Source organism: Megalobrama amblycephala, linkage group LG8, assembly GCF_018812025.1.
Source record: "Megalobrama amblycephala isolate DHTTF-2021 linkage group LG8, ASM1881202v1, whole genome shotgun sequence".
Taxonomy (NCBI): domain Eukaryota; kingdom Metazoa; phylum Chordata; class Actinopteri; order Cypriniformes; family Xenocyprididae; genus Megalobrama; species Megalobrama amblycephala.
Genome location: NC_063051.1, coordinates 14,355,934 through 14,371,440, shown reverse-complemented (window position 1 = coordinate 14,371,440; position 15,507 = coordinate 14,355,934). Strand labels below are relative to the sequence as shown.

Here is a 15,507-nt window from a genome sequence, read left to right as displayed (position 1 = left end):
AAAAAAAATACTTCAGTTAATTATGCAGACAATAGCAAGCTGCACAGTGATAACATGTGAAGACAAACACACACTAAACGTCCCTTTTACATAACTTGTGTCAGCGATTCAACACAATGTCATGCACCACTTTGATCTCTATATGCAGACAGAATTATGGAAGAGTGATTTTACAGGGTTGCTAAATAGCAAAGAAACAGGAGCAAACAGTGTAAATAGTGAGCATGTACACTGATGAGTCAAAACATTATGACCAGTCACAGGTGATGTAAATATCATTGATCATCTCCTAGCAAGGCCACATTTTAAGGTCTGGGTAGATTAGATGATAAGCAAACAAATTAGTTCTCGTAATCAATGCCCATTATTCCTGCCCATTACAAGCCGTTGGAGGGAGTGTGATTCTCTGGGCAATGTTCTGCTGGGAAACCCCGGGTCCGGCCTTTCATGTGGATGTAAATTTGACATATGCCACCTATTTAAACATTGTTGCAGAACAGGCACACCCCTTAACAAGTGTGTTCAATGTGTTGCTCTGGCCTCCAAATTCCCCAGATCTCAATCCAATTGAGGATCTGTGGGATGTGTTGGACCAACAAGTTCAATCCACGGTGGCTTCACCTCACAACTACAGGACTTGAAGGATCTGTTGCTAATGTCTTGGTGCCAGATACCACAGCACACTTTCAGGGGTCTTGTAGAACCTTGGTGGATCGCCGCTGTTTTTGGCAGCACGTACAGGACTAATAAAATATTAGGCAGGTGGTCATAATATTTTGGCTCATCTGTGTATATGTGCTTAGAAAGGAATATTGTCCTGGTGATTGCTTTAATAAACCCAAAGGGGGAAAAAACATTTCTGAAAGGAAAGCATACTAAGCAAACATCATCAAATAATGTGAAATTGGCCGTTCATAGATACAAACATCTGAATTGATATGATGTTTGTTCACACTCACCCATGGCCTTGATGGCTCTTGTACCAGCTGTGTGGCCTAGCTCCAGAGAATGAATAAACACTTCAGTCCGTCTCTCTCCTCCAGCTAGTGTCAACTATAGTCAAGAATAAGAATGAAACTTTTGTGAAACCTTTGGATTGCATCATGGTCATATGAGATGCAAGTTACAAAACAATCCAGAAAAGATGAATGAAATACTGTAGTTGTCAATAGTTAACACACAAGAAACATCTAAATATGTATGTAGATGTCATAGAGCATGTCTTAAACAATTTCTGCAGTGAAACTAACACATTTGAATGAATGTATACTTCTTTTTTTAAGAACCCATTGCAGAAAGATGCTCCACATATTGCCTGACAGGCTATAATAATAGATTTATAAATAACTAAAAAGTCTATGCAACTTTTATGGTACAACTTTAAAATCTATGACCGAAACTGCCAGAGAATGAGGAAATGGCTTGTTTTTATTCACCTCTGCTTGATAGAGCTGAATGAGGGCAGGGCGGGCGGCATGGCGGCAGTAATAGAGCACCAGGTCAGCAAATATCGGTAAATGCTCCTCAGCTGTGCCCTCAGACAAGTCTGAATCAATCTTTGATGTTTGCTGTTAAGGCAAGAACATTTGATGTAAATATATATTGTTTGTCAGTCATTTAATCAGATTTTTTTTTTTGGCCATGGTGATAATCAAAACAATTCAAAACACACTTTCACACATGCAAGTTCCTCATATGAGTGGTTTTATGGGATGTGTTTTTTTTTTGTGTGTGTGCGTGTGTGACCCGGCCAAAAACTGCTTGCCATAGAATGAAAGGTCTACTGATATTTGTTCTTCTTACTGATTATTTGGATATGACTGTATTCTCTGTTCATGTGAATGAGTTTGTGTGGACGTGAGAGTATCACCTGGCACACCACATTAACGGGCAGGTCCAGCAGGCTCCGAGTGTTACGCTCATACCAGGGATCCAGCATTCCCAGCAGATTAGCTATGTCATTAGTGCTGTCCTCCGTCCCATTCACACTGAGATCCTGTCGATAAATTAATACCAATTTAACAATGAATGAAAACAAAATCATCTTTGTTTTGGCATGTAAGTGTCAAAACAAAGATGATAGGAGTAATGTAGGACTTTATTAGGGATCTAAGCTTAGCTTAGACCAGGAGCAAAAATCTACATCCATATGCCTGCTGAAACCTTAGGTTTGTTTAAGTTTTTTTGTTTAAGTTTTTAGCTGTCTCCCAACCTGGCTAAGCTGGTATGTAGCTGGTCCCAGCATGACCTGCTTAAAAAAGCCTAAATGCCTAAAACCATCAAGAGAGACCAGAATATCTTAGCCAGACTGGGATACCAGCTAGATCAGCTTAACACCATCATAGATGTGGTTTGATATCCATTTAAGCAATGGCCCATACACACTAAAAGTTGTGAGAGTGATAACTACATTTAAATGCGTGAGTAAATCTCCTAAATTGGTGATTCAAGCGTGTACGGAATACAGGAACCACATGTGAAACTGTAATGATTGACGCAGTGAAAATTACAGCAATGGTTTGCGGCTACATGCAAGAAACATGAATGACAAAAGTTTAAGCAGTTTGTTGTTTGCTACTTTTGATCATAGGAAATTTAGTAGTTGCATTTACTGCAGGGCTGGTGAGAGCTATGGTGGAGAGCAACACACTTGCGACAAAATTTACAAAAGAGTCAAGACATACTTCTCTCCCTGTGAATTGTTTGGAGAAGAGAGGCACACATGTGATGTACTTTTCATTAAAAACTAGTTGTTCAGATCGGTTCTGTACACACACTTTGCAGATTTATCAAATTCAGTTGTCTCTACCTAATTTTTCGTAAGTGAATTTGGTCGTTGAATGTGTTGTCATGCCAGTAAAATTCTGTGTACAGAATGGGAATTAGAGAAGTGACAATTTAGCTGCAGCGTATATGCGTCTGTACAAATGGATGAGATTTTTGCAGACAGTCAGTCGATTCTAAAGCCTAATGCCTGAGGAACAAAGCCTTAAGCACAAATTATACTTCAGTTTTGACACAAAAACTTCTGAATGCAGCTGAAAGCATATTCTTAATAAACACCATTTGATAGTGTGCGCAAACACAGGCAGTAGACACAAGCATATTAGTAAGTTTTATCGTTGTCCAATGTCTGCACTATTTTTCTCCATATGTTTTTAACGATAAAATTGTTTTTTTGTTTTTTTTAAACTAGAATTGCAAGAATTTTTAACCCCCTCCCACAAGTAGGCTACAGGCATATTATGCTGATGGCAAAATTATTTTACAAAGGCACTATACGCATACCTTAGTGTACACGCAAAAACCAAAGTAAAGTTGTAATTTCACTCACAATGCTAGAGACGGCTGGTTTCAGTGGACTTGCTGAGAGCTGCAGAGAAGAACCAGAGTTCTTCAAAGAAGAGTTGGCTGGAGTTGTATCCCTCCTTACAGGCACAAAGAAAAACTTCATCCTGAAAGCTTTGGTGAGGTGCGGACAGTCTCTTTCTCTTTTCCTTAGACTGCCATAGGCACGGGCAACCCTCCCTGCCACATGATCTGCCCCAAACACCACCACTCTGAGCGTAGTGGCCCCTGCTGGCCCTTCCTCATCATCACTACTCAGAATTGGTCTTCTCCTGTAGCAAACGTATTGCAACTGCGAGAGGGGGGGCACTGGGAACCCAACATCAGAGCTCCGTAGCCGCACCTGCTGTGGCAGAGAATTGGATCTCTTCGAGCGGACGACCACTACTAAATCTTTAGCCTCAGGGCTGCCCAGGCTCTTGGCTCGACAGAGAGGGTTGCTGCTGCGAGGTTTGAAGAGTCGTGAGAGGCGCTTGGAAAGTCGTGCGGTGGTTTTGGTTTTGGACACTGACGCTGTGCTCAGACAGTCCTCCTCTGCGTCCTCACAGAAGTCACTATCTGTGCCCGAAGCTTGAGATGAGGATGAAAGCGTAGAGAGGGGAGAGTATTCGGAGGAAGCGACCGACAGTGTGGAGAACATGGAGTCTTTGGAGGCAGTGGAAAGGGAGGAGACAGTGGAGAAAGTTGATGCCCGATAGTTAGTGCAACCATTTGAAACAAACCCATCCAAGTCATCATATTCATCATCTTCCACGTCAACATTGTCAACATTGTCAACATTGTCAACATCATCCTCCTCCTCCATGCCCTCAGATGTTTGAGATAGGGTCGATTCAGATTCTAAGTCTAGAAGGTCGTTTAGAACATCTAGCAAAATACAAGATGGAAAATCATGACTCAGAGGGTCATTATTAGCTGGAGGATTAACTTCCAACTCATGAAACCCCTTAATGATATTTTAAACTAAATCAAAGTGACTGGAAATTAATCTTCTAATGTTTATAATTCCAAAAACAGCCAAACAAATGTTTGAATAAGCCATGGCAAAAAAAAAAAAAGAAAAAAAAAGGGACTGGCTTGAATTCAGTGTCCTACCAAAATTATCCTTGTCCCAATGGAAGGTGTAGCACTTGGCTGCTGGAAGGCTGAGTGTCTGAAGAACCCCTAGTGACACAAACACAACAAAGACTTTCTCATTAATCACCAGCCCACTCCAAACCCAACACACCACTGTTTCCCAAGCCGAAAAATCACGCCATCAGCTTTATTGCTTCATGTTGGCCATCCATCTTGGTTAAATTTCTAAGAGTCGGTGCCAGGTAATGTGTACTACCGCTGCCCAGACAAATTGAGTAGCATGTCACCAAGCAACAACCATGAAACCCTATAGGATGTAGACCACAAATTCAAATGGCCAAAAGTATGTGGGCACCAAAATATTTCATAGCCATTGGCATTAATAGAGAGTTTGAATTGCTATAACAGTTTCCATTCTTCTGGGAAACATGGCTAGAGGGATTTGATCCTATTTAATCAACAGAATGTAAGGTGATGGGTAATGGAGCCTGGTTTGCAGCTGAGGTTCTAATTCATCTCACAGGTGGTCAGTGGGATTGGTCTTTAAGCAAGCCAGTCAAGTTCTCCCCCATCATACTCTGTAAACCACTTCAATTTTTAATCCTCAATCCTCGCTCTGTGAACAGGCGCATTGTCATTCTGCAACAGAAAAGATCCTATTCTACTAAAATGTTTGTTGAGATGTTGGCTGAAATAGCCACATGCTTTAAACAGAAGGTGTCCATATACTTGGGCCAGATAGTCTATGATGCAGCATAATCCATGTGTGTATGTACAGTATCTTATACTTCATTCATATTATTGATAGCTAGTAAATAGTAGTTGATGGTATAATGAAAGCATTTAAATTAAGATTATGTTAATATAACTAAATTTAAATAATTCTAAGATTGGGGCCACATGGAAGTTTGAAACCGCCCTAGAGGACCCCATCCCACTGATTTAGAAAGTGAAATCTTTCTTTGTCTCTTTAGGGTTTGTGAGGTGGACTAGAAGTAGTAAGTGAGACTGTACCATCCGACATCGTGCCATTGGAGGCTGGTACGCCAAGTTTTTCTCGCAGCGCCTCCAGGCCACCCTCTACATGTTCCCGAGCTTTAGCTATATCCGTCATGGCCGCTGCAGACTCTAGAAGGTCACTCACTGAGGACAGGATCTGTGCCAACTCATCATCACCAAGGCACTGAAAAGGAACCAACTCAGTCATATATCCTCTTCTGTAGTTGCAAGTCATTTAAAGTCAGCATTTGATGAATGTTTAACTGTGTTTCAAATGCAGTTTCATCTGATTCTAACTTCCAAGTAATCTCACATAAATTTCAACAAAATTTAGTTTTGCAAGCAAAACTATTATAACAAGCTTCACCCCTCCATTACTCCCACTCAATCAGCTATTTCTTCTCCATTAGCCACCCACCAACCCACCCACATATGCGTCATTTGGTCACACATCCAGTTATCAACCCCCTCCCCCCATTAGATCACACACTTCCTGACTCCCACAAAGTGATACGCCCACACTTCACACACTTAGTCATAATCTGATGCACTTGTTCGGGGCCCATTAAAACAGGTACCTGTAGAGCACTGCTGATAGTCTGTAGTGGATATTTAGTTCCGAGCACTGCCTGGAAGCTGTGTTTAATGAGTGTAAAGCTACTCTCTCTTTGCGAGACCTCTGCTCCACTGAGCTGCTCCGCCACAGACAGGAACTCAGCAGGCACCTCAGCCGGGTTCATCAACAACACCGTACTGCAACAGAGAAAACATCAGAAAACATTGAGAAAACACTGAGAAAACACCTCAGTGTCCACAGAAGAGCTTTATAATCATTATTTTCAAGCATATTTGATTTGAGTATAACAACAACAATGTAACTCACCTGTAATTTACAAGTAATTCTGAACACCTTAATTAGCTTGTTCGGTTGTGTTTGGTTAGGATTTTGAGCTAAACTCAGCTAGACACTCTTGCCCTAGCTACACTACCATTCAAAAGTTTGGATATGAATATGATTTTTTTTTAAGTGTTTTTGAAAGAAGTCCTTATACTCACTAAGGCTGCATTTATTTGACCAAAAAGACAGTAAAACCTTAATACTGTAAAATATTACTAGTGGCTAGTGGAGAAGAAATAGATGTATTGAGTGGATGAATGGGTAAAGCTTGTTATAATAGTTTTGATTGCAAACGGTGAAATTCTCTTTATGTAAGATTACAGTAAAATTTTATTACAATTTAAAATAACTGTTTTCTATTTTAATATGATAAATAATGGCAAAGCTGATAGTTTTAGCAGCCATTACTCCGGTCTTCAATGTCACATGATCCTTCAGCAATCATTCAAATATGCTGATTTGGTGCTCAAGAAACATCAATTTATCAATGTTCACAAGAGTTGTGCTGTAACAATGTAAAAGTTTTCATTGTTACCTATGATCAATTTAATGCATCCTTTTTTAATAAAAGTATCAATTTCTTTCAAAAAAACAAACAAACAAACAAACAGAAACTCTTGAATGGTAGTGCATTATAATATATATATATATATATATATATATATATATATATATATATATATATATATATATATATATATATATATATATATATATAATTAATCAGTGCACAGCATAAATGAGTACACCCCCTCTGACACTTCTGAAAGTCAGCAATTACTCAATTACTTAGAAGACATGTTAGGGTTATTTAGAGATAATGTTCCAGCAAGGCTGGTTAATCAATTACCAAAGAAGCATGTCAAAATTATTCCAGAAAATAAGATTTTCTTATCAAGGTGATAAAATGTTGTGTAGCAAAAATGAGTACACCCTCCTAAAAGTTACAAAATAAAATGAAATAAAAATTTCCTGGTGTAAGTTTAAGGCAATGTTTGATCAACAGGTAAGTATGTTGAACCAAAACATTTAAAGAGAAGTAATTTCTTGACAATTAAAAGTGTTATATAGCCCACTGAATCATTCTCAGACTTAATGCAGACAACGATGGAACCACTTTGGAGAGAACTGTCAGGAGACTTATTTCTTAGCACAAAAGAGGACAGTGGTACAAGAGGATTACCAAATCATTGTTTTAAATGTGAAAATATTCAAAAGTAACACAGAAATTCAAAAACAATGGACTTGTGACAAGGCTCCTGAAATAATTGCACCTTCATTTGAAGCTTTAATTTAGTTATGGGGGATTTTTTTGCTAGACAGTGAGCAGAAGAAATACCAAGCGAGTGTCTCAGAGCCAGCAAAAGCTATGAAAAGAGTGACTGTTTATCTCACAGAGTAAGATTCAGTCTGCAGAAATGACATGCATAGTTGTTGTTCTCACTGGAACTACCTACTGTAGCCAAAGCACAATAAAGTCAGTTAGCCATTTCCAAAGCCCATATTTACATAATATAGATTCTGGGAATCAATACTCTGGTCTCATGAGACCAAATCAATCATTTTGGATCTAACTGCATCCAAAATGTTATGGTGTTGCTAGAGGAGGAGTACAGTGAGAAGTGCCTGGTTCCCACAGTAAAGTTCAGTGGTAGTAAAGCTCTGTATGAGTGCTGAAGGTGTAGGGAGTTGTGATTTATCAATGCTGTCATGAATTCCCACACCACTGTGTAATTTAATACACAAACTTGAAACAGATGATTTCTTTCCTTTCCTTTCTCATTCCCTGCATTGTTGGGCATTTTCTCAACATGATAATGAGGATATGCATTCTCCCAAGGTGAAAAACCTTCTGTGGACATGTATTGCACTCAATCTTAACACTCTTGAGCACCTGTGGGGGATTCTGTAGAGACGAGTTGAGCAACACTCCCCATTAAAATCAGGGCATTTAAGGAGCTCATCATCCAGGAGTTAAACAGGACAGATGTGACAATTTGTCATGAACTTGTACACTCCGTGCCAATAAGGGTCAGAGCAGTATATTCAAAATTATGGAGGGCATACTAAGTACTAGAATATTATACATTTGTTGAATTAAATCTAGGGTGTACTAATTTCTGCAATCTTTAATTTAAACAAAATTGGCTAATTTACTTATTTTATGGTTATTAATGACATATATTTCTCAGTTTTTATTATGTTTAATACATTTTAGTTTTGCCATCGTTCCATGAATTGTATTAGTGATCATAAAGAAAATACATCTTTTGTATTTGTTCAGAGGGGATGTACTCATTTATGCTGTGCACTGTATTACCATGCTGCCCTGTCCAAAAAACATGGTAGTACCAAGGTACGTTTTTGTCAGTGAACACACAAAGAGATTTCAAACAGATTTCTGATTACTAGTTTAATAGTCAAATCAAAAAGTAACCTTAATTGTCTACTCATAACAAATCTTACTTTTAGCTGGGCAATTCTTTGTGATATCGTGGCCAATGTCATAATGACATGTTAAAACATACTTATAATAAGACAATTAAATTCTGGATATCCAAGAACTGACACAGGAAGAGAGAGGTGAAGACTGCAACCACAAAGGGCTGAGCAATAACTGACACAACAGGATTTCCTCCTGCTTCTGTGGAAACACACTCACATGATCTTAGAACGCTGAGTGGAGATGGCAAGGCCTTGTTCCTCTCTTACCAGTCTGTGGTATGAAATTCCTGATACAAGCAAATGCACAAAAGAACACATTACTTCATCAGATTTTAACATTATGTAACAAATCAAAATCTTAGTGAAAGCACTGACGTTAGAGTGTGTGTTAAGTAATTGTTAAGGTACTACTAGTGCTCTTAAAACAGATAAACAAGTGTAGCACTTGTTTTGAAAATAATTGCAATGCTTCTTGAAACCACTGAGGGGCAGTATGTCACTGCACTTTTCTTGATTAAAACAATGAATTAGCAGATTAGGACAAGGTTAACTAGCTGGCCCTTACTAAGGCAGTCAGTTGCCTGATGGTGACTAATAAAAGTTTATCTTGTGTGAACTGATGCCAATGTGCTACCTGGAGCTCTAAGCTCTTGATGTAATGTGGAGAGCAGGTTACGACACACACTGCAGTAGGGTTCAGGCCATGCTAGGAAGCCATGAAACACTTCACAAGCTTCTGTCAGAATCTCTCCATTAGATGGACAAAGAGGCATCTGCAAAGAGAAAACAGACACTTAGATTGATTTCATTAACATCAGCTTCTAGGTAAATGAGATAAAGCCCAAACTGAGAGACTTAAAGCAATCTTTGTAACAAAGTGTTCGAGTGAAAATGCTGCTTCTTTTCATTTTTCTAATTTAATACTAAATATTGCACTATAAATCACATTATAAGCAGAAAATATTAGAATGAAAAGTTGAAAAATGTACATGAATTTCATATTAAGGTTTAAGCATTAAGTTTTCTTTTTTATATATATATTTTCAAACTTTATTTCAAGGTTTTAATAACAAAAATTAAGATAACAAATTTATCACAATTTATTTTTTAATTAGATAATTCTTAGTTGACTGAAAAAAAATAATAAATAAATAAATATATATATATATATATATATATATATATACACATATATATATACATATATATATATATATATATATATATATATTATATATATTATATATATTAAACTTTATTTCAAGGTTTTAATAACAAAAATTAAGATATATATATATATATGGTATATATAATTAAAATATATAATTAATATAAGGACATAGGTGTTTTTAAGACACAGTATGAATGAATTTCTTTTTTATGTAGTTTTTAATATTAGATGCTGACAAAAATGAGTGTTGTGTCACAGACTCATGTGTATAAATTATTTGCATGAATTAACACTGAGAAGTCCATTTACAATATGTTAATAGGCCCACCCAAAAAGCAAATCTATCTACATCCCTGTCAGGGACATAAGCTCAACTGAAACCCAGTGAGGAAATTACAAAGAACACACAGACAAATTCTACAGAACAGAAAATTAGATATGTAATTCTTAGTAAATTTATTCTAGAATTATCAACCCAGTGTACATAATACTTTACCTGCAGGAGTGTGGACTCAAACATGAGAGCCAAGGGGGCCACAAGCTCGTAATGACACTCCTGTTGAACCTAAAACAGCAGAGAAAGATATACAGCATTAGCAAATTCAATTTAAATGTAACATTTGGCCCTCTAGCAGTTAAAAACAAAACTGCATGCATTTTGCGGAAGAACATTGTTTTGGTTGTGCTTCGGCTCTGCGTGACTGTGCGGATGAATATTACCCTTCACAACAGATAATGCTTTACAATGAACTCTGTTATGGCATGTTTCCACCAAGCGGTAGCAATTTATCTATTCAATAAAATACCTTACTCGCATGTTGAGTAATACAAACGCCATCCCCTTGCTCTTACAACATTTCAAATCCCTCAGTTCTCGCATCTCTGAAAAGCCAAGCCAATGTTGATTCTTGTTTTATTAACAATATACACACATCAAAAGTAGCCGGAGCAACTTTTCTCTATTAATGGATTTGAGTGACGCATGTACATGAAAACCACTTATAATAGGCTTACCACAGTGAATCATGGGAAGACATAGACAGGGTAAGAAAGAACAACTGCTGATGTATTGACTCATTATTTAAATGTAAATGACTTTAAACAACAAATATTTCCATAGTGTAGGCTACCTTTACTTATAAACTTCAACAATTTCTTTGCATAGATTAGATTAGAATCTTATCTGTCACAGCCTGCAGAGCCCACAAGGGGGCATAGAGATGTACACTCAACACAGAGTACAAAGACAGTACACAAATGTGACAGAAATATCACCTCTATGCGGGTGTAGTATACAGCGTAGTTAGCGGTGTATCTACATGCGTACTCACCTCTTTGGCTTTTCTGAGAATTTGTTGCAGTAGAATCAGAAAATTGTCTGGGTCTCTCTTTACCAGCTCTTCTAGGCTCCAGCGGTTCATACACCAACCAGCTGCAAAAACACACAAACATGCATATATATATACACATATAAGAACCCTAACTGTGAAACTGGCACAAATGTGTGTGACTTATACCTCAGATGAAGATGATATTATTAAACAAGTCCCTCATATGCATGTAACCACTGCACAGCCCAAATATCACCAAATGAATCCAGCACACATAAAAGGGCAAGGATCAATCAGAACACACACATCAGACAGGGAAGGACTGGTTAATTACACGATAGACTGAGTATTACCCTGACATCTACGCTGTTTAGGGTCAACGGCTTCCCTGTGCTAAACAGTGATGTGCAGCTTTGGTTAGAATTCTGAGAAGAACATACTCACTGTGGTGTACAAATTGAGAGCAGCAGCGTTAACAGATCATACTGGTTTAGTGACAGAACTGTGTGTAACCTCAAAACTACAGATATTTAGAACATGAGCCGAGTACATAAAGCTTTCCTAAAGATCTGCAGTGGCTGATACCAGTTCTACTTTACTCGAAGGACAAATACATCTCAGTTTCCTGCCCAACTGAAGGTGTCAAATAATACATTTCCTTTAGAACAGTCTCTGAGAATAACATCTTTTCTCTGAATCTATCAACAGTATCACACTATGCAGAATGTTTTACACAAACAACATTATCACAGCTATGTATCATGCCATCTTTGAGGCCGTTTAGTTAAAAACTGCTTTTATAGTGAAATAATAGTATTTTGTTGCTAGTTAAATGCTAAAATCAGGTGTGGGTGGGCTGATGTAGAGGCATGCCCACTCAGATGGCATTTACACCAATCCAGTCACAGAAATATATATAGCAAATAAGTGTGTTCACGATTAAGGAAAACCTTTTCAAATGTACCAAATTCTTGTTTATGTACTTATATGTATGCTGGATTCATATGGTTTTAAAAAACTTCAATACTATCTTCAATAAAAAGTTTTATTTGAATTAATCTAAAAATTATATATGTTTTAATCAAGTAAAATGAAATTCCATATTTTCCTTGCCTTATCATAAAAGTGTCAATTTATATGGTATTTTAAAAGACTTATTGACCTTGACACACAGTCATGATAATCTGCATGACTGTGTGACTCTGTCTATAATATTATTTCCTGTTTTGTTTCTGAATGTTGGCTGCATCACGTGACTTGTTGGCTGCACCACGATTTGATGGGGAAAAATATAAATAAGCAATTAAGTTAAGTTAATAAGTTATTTTCTCTATATATAAAATTTTCTTTGAAAAACAAATTGCCCAACTGCTTAAAGGAATAGTTCACTCAAAAATGAAAATTCTGTTATCATTTACTCAACCTCAAGTTGTTCCAAACCTGTATGAATTTCTTTCTTCTGCTGAACACAAAAGAAGATATTTTTTAAGAATATGGGCAACCAAACAGTTGATGGGCCCCCTTTACTTCCATACTATGAAAAAAAGGGGCAAACTAGTGACAAACTAGTGACAAACTTTTCTCCAAATATCTTTTTTTTGTGTTCAGCAGAAAAATGAAATTCATAATGATGACAGAAATGATGACAGAAATTTCATTTTTTGGGTGAACTATCCCTTTAAGAAGGTTTTCTTTTGAAGAATTCAGGATAAGCCTATTCTTTGTACTCTATGCTCGCTGAAAAAAAAAAAAAAAAATCAAAACAAATTTTAATTAAAAATTTTAAATCATGACCAGAGGTGTATTTAAAGGTGCCCTAGAACCAGTTTTTACAAGATGTAATATAAGTCTAAGGTGTCAGCTTTAAAATACCCCATAGATTTTTTTTTAATACATTTTTTAACTGCCTATTTTGGGGCATCATTAACTATGCACCGATTCAGGCTGCGGCCCCTTTAAATCGCGCACTCCCTGCCAACCCCCAAATATCACTAAAAATATCATGTAATCATGGATCATGTCAGATATTATCACTCCATCTGCCATTTTTCGCTATTGTTCTTGCTTGCTTACCTAGTCTGATGATTCAGCTGTGCACAGATCCAGACGTTAATACTGGCTGCCCTTGTCTAATGCCTTGAACATGGGCTGGCATATGCAAATATTGGGGGCGTGCATATTAATGATCCCGACTGTTACGTAACAGTCGGTGTTATGTTGAGATTTGCCTGTTTTTCAGAGGTCTTTTAAACAAATGAGATTTACATAAGAAGGAGGAAGCAATGGAGTTTGAAACTCAATGTATGTCTTTTCCATGTACTGAACTCTTGTTATTCAACTATGCCAAGGTAAATTCAATTTTAAATTCAAAGTCACAATATGCATGTATTGCATTTTTATGTATTTTTGAATAAATTATTAGGTGAAGTCTTGTCACTGAATTATTTGCATGAATTAACACTGAGAAGCCAATTTACAATTAGCTAATAACAAGCCACCCTAAATGCCAGATCCTGCCTATATCCCTGTCAGAAACATAAGCTCAATTGAACCCCAATAAGGAAATTGAGAAAGGAAGCGCACACATATAAATTCTACAAAACAGAAGTAAAAAAAAAGAAATGAAAAACAGTGATGTCAACCAAAAGTGACCCATCAGCAGCAGAGAGTAAGTGGGGTGGCCTTACCGCTCCAGGATTGTGCCAGGCTTTCTGATGGCCGGAGTCCATCCAGGCATCTCTCCAGAGCGTGCTGGATCCGGTCCTCTGTGCACGAGGTGTGCTGCATCTTTACTGTTACTATAAAGAAACATAATAACTAAAGTTATATAAAGGAAGCTGTAAAACTCTGAAATAGAGAAACAAAAGGCCACAGCACATGTGACCTCCTTCATCTGATATGTAAATACAATACCAAGAAAGTATTACATAATACATTTGAGCAGCTTCCTTATATTTAAATGAAAGAATTTTAATCAGATCAGTCAAAGAAAAATGTTATGCTTTTATGTTAGAAGTTTCAGTTGGCCTCAGTATCCAATAACACAGCTTGTGTAACCTGAAAGTAGCAGCAGCATGTGTAATAAAATGTCTTTCATTCCAGATAATGATATCTGCATAGACAAACACACGCACACACGCCTGTGTCTTTCAGGGAAGTAAACAAATGGCATCCTTTGCATGTCTGTAAATGATAATGAGGTTTAGGAAAATATTTTACCCGGTGTGAGAGAATTTCAAGGGAACTATCATGTTCAGGGATTATTACGGGGATTGCACGAGTGCCTACTGTTTGTTTTTCTTCCTGATAACATTTAAAGTTCCTGACATTTACTGTTAAAAATATGGCACCTGCCATCTAAATAAACAACATTACGTAGCATGTTGTCTGGAAACAGACAACCACAAGGACCAGTTGCATAAACATATCCGCTAAGTTAAGACTGTGTCTTAAGAACTAGTCTGACCAACTAGCAATTAGTGATGGCTTTTACTTTTTGGATTTAAATTAGACCAATCTACCTTTTTGTAAAGCCTTAAAAAATTATGACCAGTCTTGAAGAAAAAATTTGTCTAACTTGTAAGACTAGTCTTAGCAGTTAATGCAACCTGTCACAGGATTATAAACAATGCTGAGTTCAAGAATAATAGAAAAACCTAGAAATACATAGAGCTAAACACAGCTAAATATTTCTCTTCCACCAGACTAATTTCCCTAGATGCAAAGTAGCCATATTGTAGATTGTTTCCCCCTCCCAGTGAGTCAGTGACCAATGAAAGTTTGCAGTGCGCAATAACTTGACTAGTTGATTAAATGTTTAAACTTTAGCTGACATTAACAGTTTTTAAAGTGCAGAAGTGACAGAGATATAGATGGAATCATTACAATAATGATAATGATTTAAGATATTTTGAAGAATGTGGGAAACTGAACTGTTCTGGGGCACCATTGACTCCCATAGTATTTTTTTTCCTATATGGAAGTCAATGGTGCCCCAAAGCGACCTGGTTACAAACTTTCTTCAAAATATCTTCCTTTGTGTTCAACAGAACAAATAAATGTATATACAGGTTTAGAGCAACTTGAGGGTGAGTAGCCTAAATGATGAAAGAATTTTAATTTTGGGGTGAACTATCCCTTTAAGCCGCTTTTAGGGGCTGTTCACACACAACGCGTTTTGGCATTCGTTTTGGACTGTTGCGCTCGCGTTAAAACGAGCGCTTAAGTTAATCGTTTAA

At 37.2% G+C, this 15,507-nt stretch overlaps 1 protein-coding gene across 2 annotated transcripts in view; it reads right to left on the bottom strand.

Annotated features, from left to right (window-relative positions):
- pik3r5 (phosphoinositide-3-kinase, regulatory subunit 5) overlaps positions 1-15,507 on the bottom strand; it is a 28,641-nt gene that overhangs the window by 4,230 nt on the left and 8,904 nt on the right. For both annotated transcript variants that reach the window (XM_048199564.1, XM_048199563.1), the window contains exons 2-13: positions 13,957-14,067; positions 11,270-11,370; positions 10,435-10,503; positions 9,402-9,540; positions 8,985-9,054; positions 6,003-6,177; positions 5,440-5,608; positions 4,444-4,512; positions 3,335-4,215; positions 1,871-1,996; positions 1,437-1,568; positions 960-1,053 (exon numbers count right to left, since the gene is read on the bottom strand). In XM_048199564.1, coding sequence (XP_048055521.1) covers positions 960-1,053; positions 1,437-1,568; positions 1,871-1,996; positions 3,335-4,215; positions 4,444-4,512; positions 5,440-5,608; positions 6,003-6,177; positions 8,985-9,054; positions 9,402-9,540; positions 10,435-10,503; positions 11,270-11,370; positions 13,957-14,056 — 2,125 coding nt within the window. In that variant the 5' untranslated portion in view covers positions 14,057-14,067. The remainder of the gene's footprint in view (positions 1-959; positions 1,054-1,436; positions 1,569-1,870; positions 1,997-3,334; positions 4,216-4,443; positions 4,513-5,439; positions 5,609-6,002; positions 6,178-8,984; positions 9,055-9,401; positions 9,541-10,434; positions 10,504-11,269; positions 11,371-13,956; positions 14,068-15,507) is intronic.